At 44.9% G+C, this 14161-nt stretch overlaps 1 protein-coding gene across 1 annotated transcript in view; it reads left to right on the top strand.

Moving 5' to 3' along the window:
- The first annotated feature begins 394 nt into the window (after nucleotides 1–394).
- Nucleotides 395–14161, top strand: part of EXPH5 (exophilin 5) — a 33541-nt gene continuing 19774 nt past the window's right edge. Inside the window, exon 1 of the mRNA XM_059825071.1 lies at nucleotides 395–513. Coding sequence (XP_059681054.1) covers nucleotides 395–513 — 119 coding nt within the window. The remainder of the gene's footprint in view (nucleotides 514–14161) is intronic.

Genomic DNA, 14161 nt, shown 5'->3' with positions numbered 1-14161 from the left:
TGGGCGGGCGTGTGCTCCGGCTGGCAGCGCCAGGGTAAACACCCGCCGAACGCTCAGCGCAGGCACCTGACTCAAGCGCCGGCGGGGCGCCGGGACAGGGCGAGCGGCTGCTGCGGCCCCGGCCCCGGCAGCGGCCCGAGCTCCCCGCCCCGCCCCGCCCCGCCCGCCCCTCCGGGCCGCGCTCGCTCCGGAGGGTGTTGCCCAACGCGCGCCGGGGCGGTGCGGTACGGGGCGGCCGCGGCTCCGGCTCCCGCCGTCCAAAGGGAAGCGCGTCCCGCGGGTGCCGGCGTGCGCGGTCCTCCCGGGACTCGGCCATGCTGGTGTCGCTCCGGGCTCCCCGGGGGTCAGCGCTGCCCGCCTGCCTCCGCCCGCCCGCCCGAAAATAAGCAAAGCCATGACCGCAGCGCCTCAGGGGCCAGATCTCGGTTTTTTAAACGAGGAGGAAGCCAGGGCGATTTTTCAGGTGCTGCAGAGGGACTCGGAGCTCCGGCGGGCAGAGAGAGACAGAGTCAGGTACCAGGCGTAACGACCCTCCCGTCGCTGCCCGCCGCACCCGCGCGGGGGTGGGAGGCGCGGAGCCGGGCCGCGGGGCTTGCGGCGGGGCAGTGCGGGCGCGCGGCCCCAGGCCGGGGGGCGCGGGGTGGCGGCGGAGCCCGCGGCTGCTTCCCCCGGCTGAGTCGAGCGGGAAAAGGGGCGGCTGTCGGCCGCCCCGCGGGGAGGGGTCTGCGCCGGCCAAGGCGCCGCGGGGGCAGCGGGGCTGGGCGGGCAGGGGGAGCCGGGCGGGCAGGGGGAGCCGGGCTCGCCGCGCGGGAGGCTGAGGTCCTGCCGGGGCACCGGCGGAGCGCGGGTGCCTCCCGCCAGCGCCGGCTGCTGCGGGGCCGCCCGTCCCGGGCATCGGCAGCATCGGGATGTTTGGGAAATGCGTGTTGTGGCAGAGACGGCTCTGAGTCACGGCTGCTGCTCCCTGTGGCTCCTCTCCTTTCCCGAGGAGGAGGCGGCCACTTCGGCCTTTCACCGTCCGGCTGGCACGGGGTGTAGGCAAAACGCTGGTACCCGGCGGGACAGCGGTGGCGGGGAGGTTTTGCGGGACCTCGCAGGGAAACGTGGAGGCTCTGCAGCTCTCGGGCAGGTCCCGGAGCCGATCCTGGCAGCTTTTGGAAACCAAGCGAGGCACTCACCTGACGGAAAGGTTATTCACAAGACCCTTTCAAGTGACTTAACTGAACTCCCTCCGCGTTCATGTTCGCAAGTCACACCCCCTTATATGAGCGATATGAAGAAATTGAACAGCCTCGATCTTGTTTCTAGCTCATACCTCCCCTGCGTGCATCCCCAAAGCTATTTATGTTGGTAGTGAAAGCAAAGGTCAAGGAATTAATAAAAATTACCCTGCAAAATAAGCCATCTAGTATTAAAGGTTATCATTTCTTCCTCCAGATGGGACTTGAGGTACCTTGTGGGCAGTTCACAAGCGGAAGGCAGTGTCCTCTCAGATTCACAAGTGGGCACATTACTTTTCACAAGTAATGCTTTCATGTAAGATGTAGAGGGAATGTTAATGAGTAACATTCCTGTCAAGTGGATTTTTGTACTGTGTATTTTTATTTAAGTGAGTTTTATGATGGACATGGTTAAACATTATGTGTCAACACTGACTTACATCCAAAACTCGTCTTAGTTTTCTGCGGCATGTGAACCCAGACTGAGTTAAGTTTGGCAGTTTCTTTCTTCCATAATTTGGCATTACCTTTCTTTGATTAATTTCTGTTCCATGTGTCCTATTAACCCCCAAAAAAGAGGAGTGTTTTGCTGGAGAATTGGAGAATTACATGTCTGGATAGTCATGAGTTTAAACCTCTGGGTGAGAGTGTAAAACTCTGGGTAGGACTTTAGAACTGGAGCAAATGCAGTGAGGCTTCCAATGCTGTAGAGAAGCTTGTGAAGCAATAGCCTGCTCTTGAACTCAAGGCTTTAACCTGCCCCCAAATTTGTATTTGTTTCTCCATCTATGCACTTATAACTTTGTTGAGAGAAAGTGGTCTCTCTTTATGCAAAAGCTGTCAAAATAAACATGGTGTAAGAGGATATTTCTGGTGATGCTTTACTGAAATGGAGTCTACTTTAAATCTCAGCAGAAGAGGCATTCAGAAATTGAGCAGAAGATAGGTGAAGTGTTTATGATCAAGGCGCCATACTGAAATCTAGGTTAAACTTCTGGATCTGTCAAAGGCTTTGTATGTGTCCTTGGGCAAGTTTCTTAATCTCTCTTGGGCCTAATAAAAGTACTTTCTTTCTCACTCCACTTGTCTACCTGGTCTTACATAGACTGTAAGCTCTTCAGGCCAGGGGACTCCCATCAGGAGCAGACGGGTTCCAGTCTGTGTGGTGTTGCCCTGTGCTACTATAATCTGAGTAATAACAGCGATCACCCTGGAGGGCCAAATCCTGCAGTTCTTTTATGACCATAGTGAGCTTCAGAGGCTCTAAACAAAATTGTGTTCACTCCTCTGGGTCCCACATGCCTGCCCGCTTGGCTCTATGTCATTCTTATTATGGTTATTTTGATAATTAACTTTGTACACATTTTTTTCAGTTCAAAGGTGTTAAAATAATGCCTGTGGCAGCCCACTCCTGGGATGCTTTCAAAGTGTCATTTTGAAGCTATATGATTTATCAAATAGCCATCAATCAAATGAGGCATATAGGAGGCACTGTGGAACAGAAGGGGCAGTTTCATCAATACTACTTTTTTGCACAACGTCACTGAAGTGAGTTGTCCCCCGAACTGCTCTTGAGCATGGTTTTGGAATGAGCTAGTTGGAACTCGGCAGGGCCAGGGAACACGTCAGTAATAACCAGATGGCTCACTGGTCAAGTTTGTTCAGTAACCATCTTTATTTACAATATAGCATGTCCCTGTATAGATCAGTCTGGACTGGATTGACAGAGGGAATGAAGTGTTTGCTGGCAGACCACAAGTCAGGTTCTAATGACTGCACTCATCTTGTGCATGCTGTTTGATGTCATACAAACAAGCACATAGCTGTCGGCAGATCTCTTAAAAGAGCAATGAAAAATTGAAATCCATTCCCAGATACAACTCTGGAATCAAAAGAGCAGGAATGGGCTTTTCTCTTTTTACAAGCTGCGTTTCTTATATAAGCAAATGTTAACACCAGTTAATTTTGAAAGACAAAATCAGAAATAAGATCAAAAGATGAATCCTGACATCCCGTATGTCTTACCTTGTCCAACAAATGACAGTCACGGTTCAGGGGAGTTGATTTTCACATCAACACAAATGTATTGCAGTGCAGCATGAAATACTGACCAATTCCTCCTCAAGTGCATTGAGCTCTGAGCTAAGTAACCATGAGGCCTCCAGACGAATATATTTTTTTTCTTTTCTTACTGCTTACCTGCACTGGAAGCTTGATAGAACCACTGGATCTCTCTTCACCCAGTCAGCCCACACCTTTGTGAAATTAAATATGTACTGGGGGCATTCTTTGGGGAAGGGCTAGTTGCTTTATACAACCCCTGTCCACCTCTCTTTCCCTTTCTCTTTCTCTCTGTAGCTTCTGTGTGGAGCAGGAACATGTGACCTTTGTGGAACTCTTATGCACATTTGTGTAGCTGTGGGCCCCACTTTGTGCAGTCTCTCCCTGTTCCTCCTGATGCCCCAGCACACCCTCCGGGTACCACTGGCTCTTTCTGGGCTTCCTTGGCAGGCTTCAGACCTCTATGCCTGGCTTGGAAGACCTCTCAAGTTTTGCTTTTCTTTTTATGCAGGAATGAACTATGTGACCTGTTGGACCTTTATTTGTTCTTGTTATTGACAGGGAGCTGAGCTTGATGTGCCCTGGGCTGCTGGTTCCCAGGAGTGCATTTTTTGCCTGTTTTTCTCCTTTCCAGTGCCCTCTCGTGGCTCCTCTCAGCAGTACCTTTGACTAGCAACAGCAAACCAACCGTACCTGACTCCTCCTCCCACGAAACAGGTTAACAGAAGCAGCAACAGTCAGCTTTGGTATAACTCACATGACTGTTCACTGCCATATACACTGAGAATAATATAGAAACTTAATAATCAGTAATCACGTATTTAATAATTTAAAAGAAAAAATACATATTAGTTTTGGACATGGGCAACACCCAGCTTCAGTATTCTTTGTTGTTCATTAAATCCAGTCTCATTCATAATACCAACTTGGAGAAAACCTCATTTATCATAAGCACTAGCGTGGGAGAAAAACTGGAATGTAGGGTCTTTATATCGGTATACATGCATTGTTCTGTAAATAATTGCAATGTTGAGACAGAAACCCAACTCAGTCACAAAATGCTGTTTTAGTAAGCCTGGGTAATGAAACTGATGATTTTGCAAATCCCTGTGGAAGAAGGTTCCTCCTCCCAAATACTTTAATATCAGAGTTAGGTGCCCAAGAAGAGACAGGGAGGAATCCGGCGTGTTCAGAGGACAGTATTGTGTTCAGATGGCTCCCTAACAATTCAGTTTCCGAAAGGACACAGTGAATACTTGCTGTAGGCACAGGTATTAATACCACAGGTTAGCTTTCCATTCGTAATGAAATAGGCCTGGAAATCATGACATAAAAGCATTCCAGGTCTTATTCGACTTCTGGTTTCAAGGCTTCAGGGTGCACCCGGCTCATCTTCTCCAGCTTTGTTCTGCAGCTGCTGGGGACAGAAATTAAAAAAGAATTGGCAGCTCATATTTGCATGCAGGGCCCCAGGTCCCACAGGCTTAACAAACCTGTAGGTGCTTCTCTTTTCTGTCCCTTCTCCAAGAAGCCGATGGGCAGGGTGACAAGTGAGGCTGGCTGCCTCCAGCCTCCTCAGGACAGCACTTCAGAGCCTGGCAGGTAGCAGAGGGACTGGCAGTCCCTGGAGGAAGGCGCAGCAGCAACAGGGCAAGAAGCTATGGGATACGGAGGTGGAGCTGCTGCCTTTTATCTCCGAGGCAGCTCCTCCCTCTGCAGAGTGCGGAGAGGCGGACGGTGCCCAAGCGGGAGTCTTTCCAGTCAGCTTTGGGGCTCCGATGCCTCAGACTGCCTGAGCACAGGGTGCAGAGATGCACCTCCACCACTGGAACAGCACCAGGGCCCAGAGAAAGCAGCTGAGGCGAGAGGAGCCAGGAGACATGGAGCCAACTACTCAAAAGAGGCAGCAGGTAGGGGTGTGGCATGGGAACATTTGCAGGTTGTCCAAAAATTGAACAGTTGGAAGATAAAGCAGCAGCTACGGCTAAATAGAAAATGTATTTAAAAGGGCAGAAGAGCTCTGAATTCTTCAATTATTAACTTTTATTTAGGAGATTTGTCTGCTTTATATAATGCCCCTATTATGACAACATACAATAGCCTTGTGCCGTTTTAGTTTATTAATCCTTGAGAAAAAGGGAAATAGTGTTATCTTCACTTTCAAATGAGACACTGAAAATAACTGAGACACTGAGCCATTGAACAGGGAAGTGAACCTGCCTCCCTGAATAGCAGTTTACCTGATAGATCATGTTTCGAGAAGTAACTATGCCCGTATTGTGTGAGGAATATTTTCTTTTTCAGTGGGAAGAATGGAAAAAAAATTAATTACCAGTTCCAGAACATATCTTGGGCATCAGCCACTGTTTATGAATAGGAACTGAAAAAAAGGGGAAAGGGAAATGGAGCTTTTGGGAGTGAAGAGCACTCATTCCGTTTGCTTTATTTTGTTTTGCTTATTTTCAGGTTGGCTTATACTTTTTATTTAGTAGATTTATTCTCACAGATCTATGACAATGAGAATAGATGGCAGCAAGGCAGAGGTTGATTTTAATTTTATCTTCAAATTTAAAGATGGAAAGCAAAAGAAATTAATTGGGAGGTACACTCAGGACCACTCACTGCTCCTCTCTCGGTGACCCATTAACAACATATGATTCTTGTGGGAAAGATTAATCCCCTCCTTACTTTGTTCTAGACAGTCTCTATAACAAATCATCTGGACATAGTTATTTGTTACAGGAACAAAACGGTTCTTACTGCCTTACGGCAGATCATTTACTGAGTTCATCATTTGTTGCAAGTAATTCCTTACTGTATTCTCTTGACTGACATTTGCTCTCACAGGTCTGGCAATAGAAGATGGGAATAAAATGCTGCACAGGGAATGCATTTTTTCACCTTTTTCCATACTCATAACATCGGAACGCATTTGTTGTGGAGGTGCAGCCACACTCAGTGCCCTCTTGATGCTTCAGTTACTTTGTCTTGCTTACCGTTTGAGGGGTCTGACATTGCAGCCTTTATTTTGGCTTACTCGCAGAAGTAGTCCTGTTGACCCTCTCGCAGCCTCTCGGAGACTAAGAATAACTTCTTAGGTGTTAGAGATCTAGATTAGGGCCCAACTCCTTATTATTTGAAACAATTTTTAGAATCAACCCCAAAATACCCATAATCTGCATGGGTGAGGAGAGCAGGACACCAGGACAGCACCACTTGGGTATATTGCTGTTCCAGTGGAGCTCCCTGCCTGAACAAAGCATTAATAAAGAAATTCTTTCATAAGAGATACTCCACCCGGGATGTTTCAGGGCACAATTGCTCTATTGTGTCTTGTTTGTGGAGGAGAGACTATTATTATTTACTACTGATACTGTGCCACTGGCATGTTTAGTGGTTTGTAAACACTTACGAAAACAGGTCCTTGAAGCCCTGAAGCGCTAATACACTAAAGTGTAAATAGAAGCAAAAATGGCAGGGAAGACTGTGGTTTAAAAACCTTTACTCAGTTTGGTAAACAATTACTGCCATAAATAATCCCCCTTTGGGACTCCCCTTGTTTGAGTGGGGGTACTGTAACCAAAGGCAATTAGTTGTTGCACATATCAAGTTTTTTCCTCATCCCTGTCTTCTAATAATCCTGTCTTGTGGTGGAGCTTGAAGTCAAGGACTGGGGCTTCGCGTGAGCTGAGGAAGAGCAGGAGGTAACAGCCGAGGGCAGGTGGGCACAGTGTGTGCCGTTTTCTGTTTGGCTGTAGCCCTGTGCATCTGGACTAACTAAACCAAAGTCTATGGCGTAACTCCAGTTTTACGTCTACCGACCAGGGTCCGGACCGTCATTGCTGTCAGGTCTTTGGTCTCGTCTTTTCATAGTAAACTTATTTTAGGATTAACGAATCCTTTCCTCCAAAGCTTTGCATTTCTTTGTGTTTGAGAGCAGGGTGTTTTCTAAAGCGGGGGGGGGGGGCACCAGAAGGAGACCCAGGAGCACCTTTGCCGTGTGTTATGTTTGGAAGAGCCTGTCTGGTAACGCACTGAACGTATTTCTTCTCTCTTCACATTACTGGGGCCATGGAGGCTCCCCATGGGGCTGGCAGGGCAGGGTCTTGCCAACAGGGCCTGTCCCACCATCCCACCGCCCCAGCAAGACAGCCAGGGCCAGCCCCAGCCCGATCACCATGGTGGCAGGGCAGGGCCAAGGCCAGGCCATGGGATTGAGTCAGGGTCAGGATCAGGCCCGGTGAGGGTAACCAGGTCCACTGCCCTGTGATCATGGGGCAGGCCCATGGCAATGATGCAGGGCCAAGGTCAAGCTGTGAAGTCACGTCAGGGTCAGGCCTGGTGACAGTGGCCATGGTCAGCCATGGCCCCGTGACGGCCGGGCAGACCAGGGGTGGGGTGGCTGGGCTGAGGCCAGGGGGGGACGTTAGCCCATGGGTCAAGGCCCGGATCAGTGCCGCAGTGGCCGTGCACAGACACAGCTGGGATGCATCTGGGGCTGCAGCTGGGGCAAGGCCCAGTGGGACAGCCTCTGTTGAAAAGCAGCTCCCAGGCAGAAGATGGATGGCCGGCCCTTGCTGAGGCCTCTGGCTGTCTTCACAACAGCTTTTCCAAGGCCACCAGCTCTGCTCTTTCCAAGCTGGCCCTGGGCCTGGGCGGCCAAACCCGCAAGAGCGGGAAGGACATGCTCAGGGCATTTTCACCCATGCTCATTCAAACACAGGCCTTGTGCCAGAGTTGAAACTAATGTTTCCATTTTCAAGTGAAAAAATACTGTAAAAACAAAAATCGTTATTATCGTTATTATTATCTAGCCCACTTTCTGGTTTCACTAGGGCTGCCAAAAAGAAGATATTTGTTGAAACTGATGAGATTTAAGCCAAGGCTTGCTGTTAAGCCTATGGGTAGACATTTTCCAAGTCCAAGCTTAATGGCGAATGTAGAATTAATTGGGCTTCGTCTATGTGGATACATTGACCAGGCTTCAAGAAGAAATAGGTCAGGCACAGCAGTACAAGCTAGCAATAACTACCGAGTAGACAGTCAATATGGGGAGTTATTCTGGAGTAGCTACTGCAGAATAGTGCGATTTTGTTAGTTTTTCTATGGAGTTGTGACCCAGTTAAGGACTCGTGCACCTTGTAGGAAGTTTGACCTTTCCAATAGTAATGTTTCTATGTTCTCAACACCTTCTGTCTCCTCCACAATTTAAGTGCAGAAGTTAAAATAATAATTGATGTTAGTGGAAGTTGGAAATGGCCAACAGGTGGAAGAAGATGGCTTCCTATACTAAGCAAGCAAAGGGTCATGGAGGTACGTGGAGAAGACAACTGTCTGAAAGGCTGAAAACATCAGCAAAGTATGGTCACTCTCACTTTAGCTCAGCTTTCTTATATACGTCTATTAAAAGTTGTTTGTAATGCCAGTGGCATGTGCAGTAGAGTCACTGGGGCTCTGGAAGGTAATACCAGTGAAGTGTAACACGCACTGCCTGTCATTGCTGTAAGGAAAGGAATGAATATCCGTCTGCAGTGAGCAGCCTTGAAGGACCCCAGAAATGTTTTCAGGTGCTGACAGCCTCTACACACTGTTTGTGTCCCAACACCTTCAAGTCCTCGCACATATTTCATAAATATTAAATTGGTTATGCCAGGAAGTCAAAAAAGTGTTGCATAGGAACATGTCTGATTTATGTTCAGAGCAGCGGGATGTCTCTCCTGGTACCGAGACAGCTGTGCTCCAGTAGTGTTTTCAGGTTACGTGTGTCTTATAATCTGTCAAAGGCTGCAGCACATGCTTTCCGTGGTAAAGCCTGAGGTGCTGGAGTTTTGCTGGGTTTGGTCCCTGAGGTACTTCAGATTCTTGAGTCTGTCTAGACATGCGGCACTTGCACCTCCTGTAGACATACCTCTTGGAGAGACCTGGCTAATGGTTGAGAGCAAAGCTCGTTGGGCTGTATGTCAAGGCTTCAGCTGACGTTCATTGGTTTGTATCAGATGCTGTTTTGACAGCACGTGAAAAATGTTGCTTGCGTCTGTCTCCTTTACTTCTTTAAAGTTTAGTTTTTGTCGGTGGTTTATGTATACTGAATTTAATCACCCTTTAAAATCTTTTTGCTCTCTGAATCCGGTTTTCAAATCACGTGCAGTTTGGCCCAATGGAGGTTTTAGCTTTGGGCACAGAGACCCCATTTTCTTCTGTGTTCCGTAACTTTAACACAGGACTATATAGACTAAGGACTGACCTCAGTTTGGCCTTTCCTGTACTTGTTTTAAATTGAAAAATGACTTAATTCCCTGGAGCTGACAGTCTGAAAAGTTTCACAACTTACAGATTTCATGTGAGAAATGCATTAAAGCAAGTAGGGGAAAATTGGGAATTCTTCCTGAGGATTTGTGCATTTAAATGTTCACATGAAGCATATTTCGAATCCTTCTTTGCAGCTAGATTATTATGTTAACACTGTTAAATGTAACAAGCTGTATTTAAATGCCTGCATTTTAAACTACCAGAAACTATATTCTTTTTATCAGTCTTACCTCAAAAATAAGTAGGTATATATACTGGTACCATACTAACTGTGACCAAACATATCAAAACGGCAAAACAAAAGCTAAGAGTAAGTGATGAAAAGTGCAGTCTGTTTGCACTTTATTGCATATTAATTACACACAGTTTAATTTGTGTTTGGAATAATCAAGGGACTGCAATACTCCTGCTTGCCATCTCTCTGGATTTCTAGATACAGGGGCCTGAGTAGAGAGAGCTATAGTCAAGCAAAGCTGCAGCAGTGTGGCTGGGGGACTCTGCAGCCTGTTTCTTCCTGCATTATAGACTTGTGTGTTCTTAAATATATATGTATGTAGGTATATATATTAAATTACATACATAGAAATATTATATTTTAAAGTATTGTTATATTATTATATTCCTATTTCCAGTGGAAGAGTTGTGATAAATTATGAGATTCTAAGCTGCTATAGCAGAGGATCTGTGTAGGTATATATTATATGCATGTATATAAGCATTATATTTCCAGATGAAAAACAACCACTGTGTCAACTTTTAGAGCTTACATTCATTCTTATGACTACTTTCCTTTATTTAAAGCAATGTGAATGAGGCAATGTAAACTGCGTGCAGGTACACTCTGACCTTCTGTCTTACTTCTGTTGACCAGAACCTTGCTTCAGCTCTGTGTGAGACTCTGCACAATTATATGAGATTGCAAAGGGGTATTTTGAAAGCCCTCGGCTTCAAGCTTAGCTCTGTAAAATAAATGTCTAAGCCTGTCTGGAGCCTCTTAATTTTAGAGGTCTATCCAGACCCACGGGCTATCATACACAAACCTGCGTGCAGAGATGGGACCTTGGTCTTCTTTTGAAACCAATTCCCCTCGTTCAGAGTTCTCGCCTGGCCTGTGTCTGTTTTCTTGTTTTCCCCCTTATATTGTTACCTAGGAAAGGTTTTGCATAAAGAAAATCATACAGTAACATGAGGAATAGCATCTGCATTGTATGTCTCTGTAAGGCAGTTAAATTTATAATACATGGCTGAGCTGTAAATTACTTGCATAGATGTCTGTCTCTTTGCATGCTAACAATATCTATAAAAGGTCTCACAATCAACTAGCAGCTCTACCCTGGAAGAGCAAATATGTCTGTTGTTAATCATTACCTTCAGATCTACTGAGGGATCTAAGAAGACCTGATCCCCAGCCTTCCAACCCATCATGTGGCACACATGGTATACATCTGTATTTCCGTGAAAGATGTCCAGGACAGAAATTCAGGAGCAAAACTTAGTCCTGTCATGCAGTGTTTTTGGATTGAGACTACATCTGTCCCTGCAAACAAATCAGAATCTTCATGGAGAATTATATCCATTGCACCTATTAGCATGTATTAATGCTAAGGGGAATTCTTATTAATGAAGTCATCTCATTAGAGATATTAATTACTATTCAGAAGCTATGTGACACACTTTAAAAATGATAGGTAGCCTTCCTTTCCATTGCATCATGTATTTGTTTTGTTATTCCCATATAATATTGGTAGGTAGCTTGTGAGTATTGACAGCATAATAAAGTAACACCCTTTTTTTTGACCTGTCATTTGCAGCCCATACAGAGAGATTGTAAATCATCTGTAAAACGTTCTCAGAGTGGAGTTTTCCCCTGTTTCACACTCACTGTAGAGGAAATGGCAGAGACTCAGCCCGAGCTGGAGAGTCACTGACAGTTGTGACGTTACTAGCGGTGTTTCACCTCATTCACTCTTGTTGACTGGCTGCCCAAAGGACTAAAAGCTTTCATATTATAAGTATGTATAAACTCAATTAAAAGATACATACTTACAGCCTTTTCAGTTTGGTCCAGCAGGGCTCAAATAATGTTTTCACTGTAAACACAGGGTAGCTGCTAAAGAAATAGTTTCATGTTAAAAGTAATGTTTTGAGGCATTACAGCTTGAGATGGGTGATTAATCACCCTCAGCTCCTGTGATCTCAGTTTTCAATGCTCTGTGCTTTAAAAACTTTAAAAACTTAACTTTATGAAGACAGTCATTGAGCTCCTGATTTCTGAGCTTTAACTGAGAACTTCTGATTCCTGAGGTGCCAGAGCAGAGAGGAGTTATGTGGTTAGCATGAGAATGAACCTTGTCCTTGCCCTTACAATATTTCCTAGTTTTCTGTTTCAAAGGGAAGCGTCAGTCTGTGCTTTTGCCCAGGGGAACAGACAAAAGCTTCAAGGGGAAATGGAGCATTGGTCTCGGTGAAGGAAAACAGCAGCTAGAGTAAGTCATCTGCAGTATATTAATTTCATATAGTTTAATATGAGAAGTTAATGCTTTGGGAGAAAACAGAGGTAACTTTTAGCCACTGTACAGAGGGTGCTTAAGTTAAAAAATTGTAGGCACAAAAGACATTGTGAGTTATAGAGTGGAAAGAGGTATTCAACGCACAGTGGGAGTCCGATGAGAGTGTTTTGTGTATGCTGATAGTCTTGCTGTCTTTGTAGATTGTATGTAATGAATGTACACATTGCCACTGTATTAGGCTATCTCAAAGCAGATGATCAGCTTTAATTTAAAAGAGTAAATCTGCTGAATAGAGGTAGTGTAATAATATCAGATTTTGTGATTTTTCTACTTTTTAATTAAAAAGAAGAGAAGTGGAAATGGAACGATAGACAAGGTGGAACTTCAGCAAGGGCAGAAAACATGTTCTGCCTTTAACTGGCATATTTCCTGCCTGTATTCCCTGACACACATAACGGGACTTACTGTGTGAATCTGATGTCTATTGTCAGTAAAGTGTTCTGGGGTCAAAATGACGTTTACTGTTTGCAGCTATCTGCTTAAGTAGCCCTACTTGCTGCTTGAAAGGGTACTACAGGGTGGGTATAAAAATCATATGCAGAAGTGGTATCTTTGTGTTTAAAGTACTTCTGCCTATTAAATGTACAGTCTGGGAGATTAAACTGGAGAAGATCAATTCTCTTTTCATTTTCTCCCCGCTTCTATGTCCCAGTTTTGCACATTTCTGGAATATACATATTTAGGAATAACTGTGAGCTGGCAAATTGATGCGCCCATCAAAGTGGGATTGAAAACATATTCCATACAGTTCAGTGGTGGGCTGTGAAGTGTTTCGCCTGTCTTTCAGGTGAACCTCTCTTGGCACTTCCAGTTACTCCTTTCCATCCGGGGGTGTCACCACTAGGTGACACTCCAGCAGCCTGACCTGATGCCTGTTCAGGACAGTGAAAGTCCTTCCATTACATTTATTGGTCTGTGGGTCATGGTCAGAAAGAAGCACTGCACCAACACACTCTTTGGTCTTCCTTGTTGTGACATGTCCTCTTTGCCCATACACATCTTTAGTTTTACTGGTCAATACTCAGACAAATACATCTTCTGAAGGCAACTTAGTGTGTTAATGGGCATTATAAAATCAATACATAATAACAAAAAGGACAGCAGCAGTAATAATGATGAAAAGGATGAAGACTTACATAGAAAACTAGTATTTTGGGGGAAGAGAAAATTAAATCGGAGTGGTTGATCAGCAATGACCTAGCAGGTTAGATAGGTTAGATTCAAACATTACTACCAACACAACATTTTGTTTATCAAAATAGAGGAGGCCTTGATTTTTCAGAGAATTACTGCAGAAACGCTTAATTTTACAAACACAAAAGCTAAAGAAAAAAATGTGTGTTTTCAGTTAGGTCTTTTTACACTGTCTTGTAGTCTGTGCAACCAAAACATGGGAATCAGTTTTCCTCTCTGATTCACCTACTTCTGCATAATGTTTTACATGTAATAATGAAGCTGACTTGGTTTATTGACATTAGCCAAACAGAAAACAGTAAGAAAGAAAAATAAACAAAAGATTGCTTTAATGTGAGTAAAAATATACCAGCTACTAAGAATCAAGACTGCCTTAGAAAATAGACCTATTGTGTGTCTGACATGCTAGGAAAGAGTATCTTGGCTCTGCATATCGTTATTTTTCTTCCTGGTAGGATTAACCTGCCACAGGAGCTTCTCTGGCACCTTGGAAACGAGAATGTTGTTGTTATTGCTATTACAGGCTTATATGAAATGGCGGATGGTAATTTTTTCAAATTACTTCATCTGTCGTAGTCTTTGCCGTTGTCAGTAATAGTTCTTTTCCCATTTTTTTCAAATAAGATTACTTGAAAGTATGTCTTTAAATTATTTTTATAACATTAAAAGGAACTATAAGTAAGAAAATATTCTTGCCATATGCATTTTAGAGCTACCTGTGGCTGTGATAACAGCCAGAGTTTTCTAGAAAATTAACTGGCCATAGAAATGATAGAGACGCACAGTTCATCAGAACGGCATAATGTA

Source organism: Gavia stellata, chromosome 1 (assembly GCF_030936135.1).
Source record: "Gavia stellata isolate bGavSte3 chromosome 1, bGavSte3.hap2, whole genome shotgun sequence".
Lineage (NCBI taxonomy): Eukaryota > Metazoa > Chordata > Aves > Gaviiformes > Gaviidae > Gavia > Gavia stellata.
This window is presented reverse-complemented; position numbering and strand designations above follow the sequence as displayed.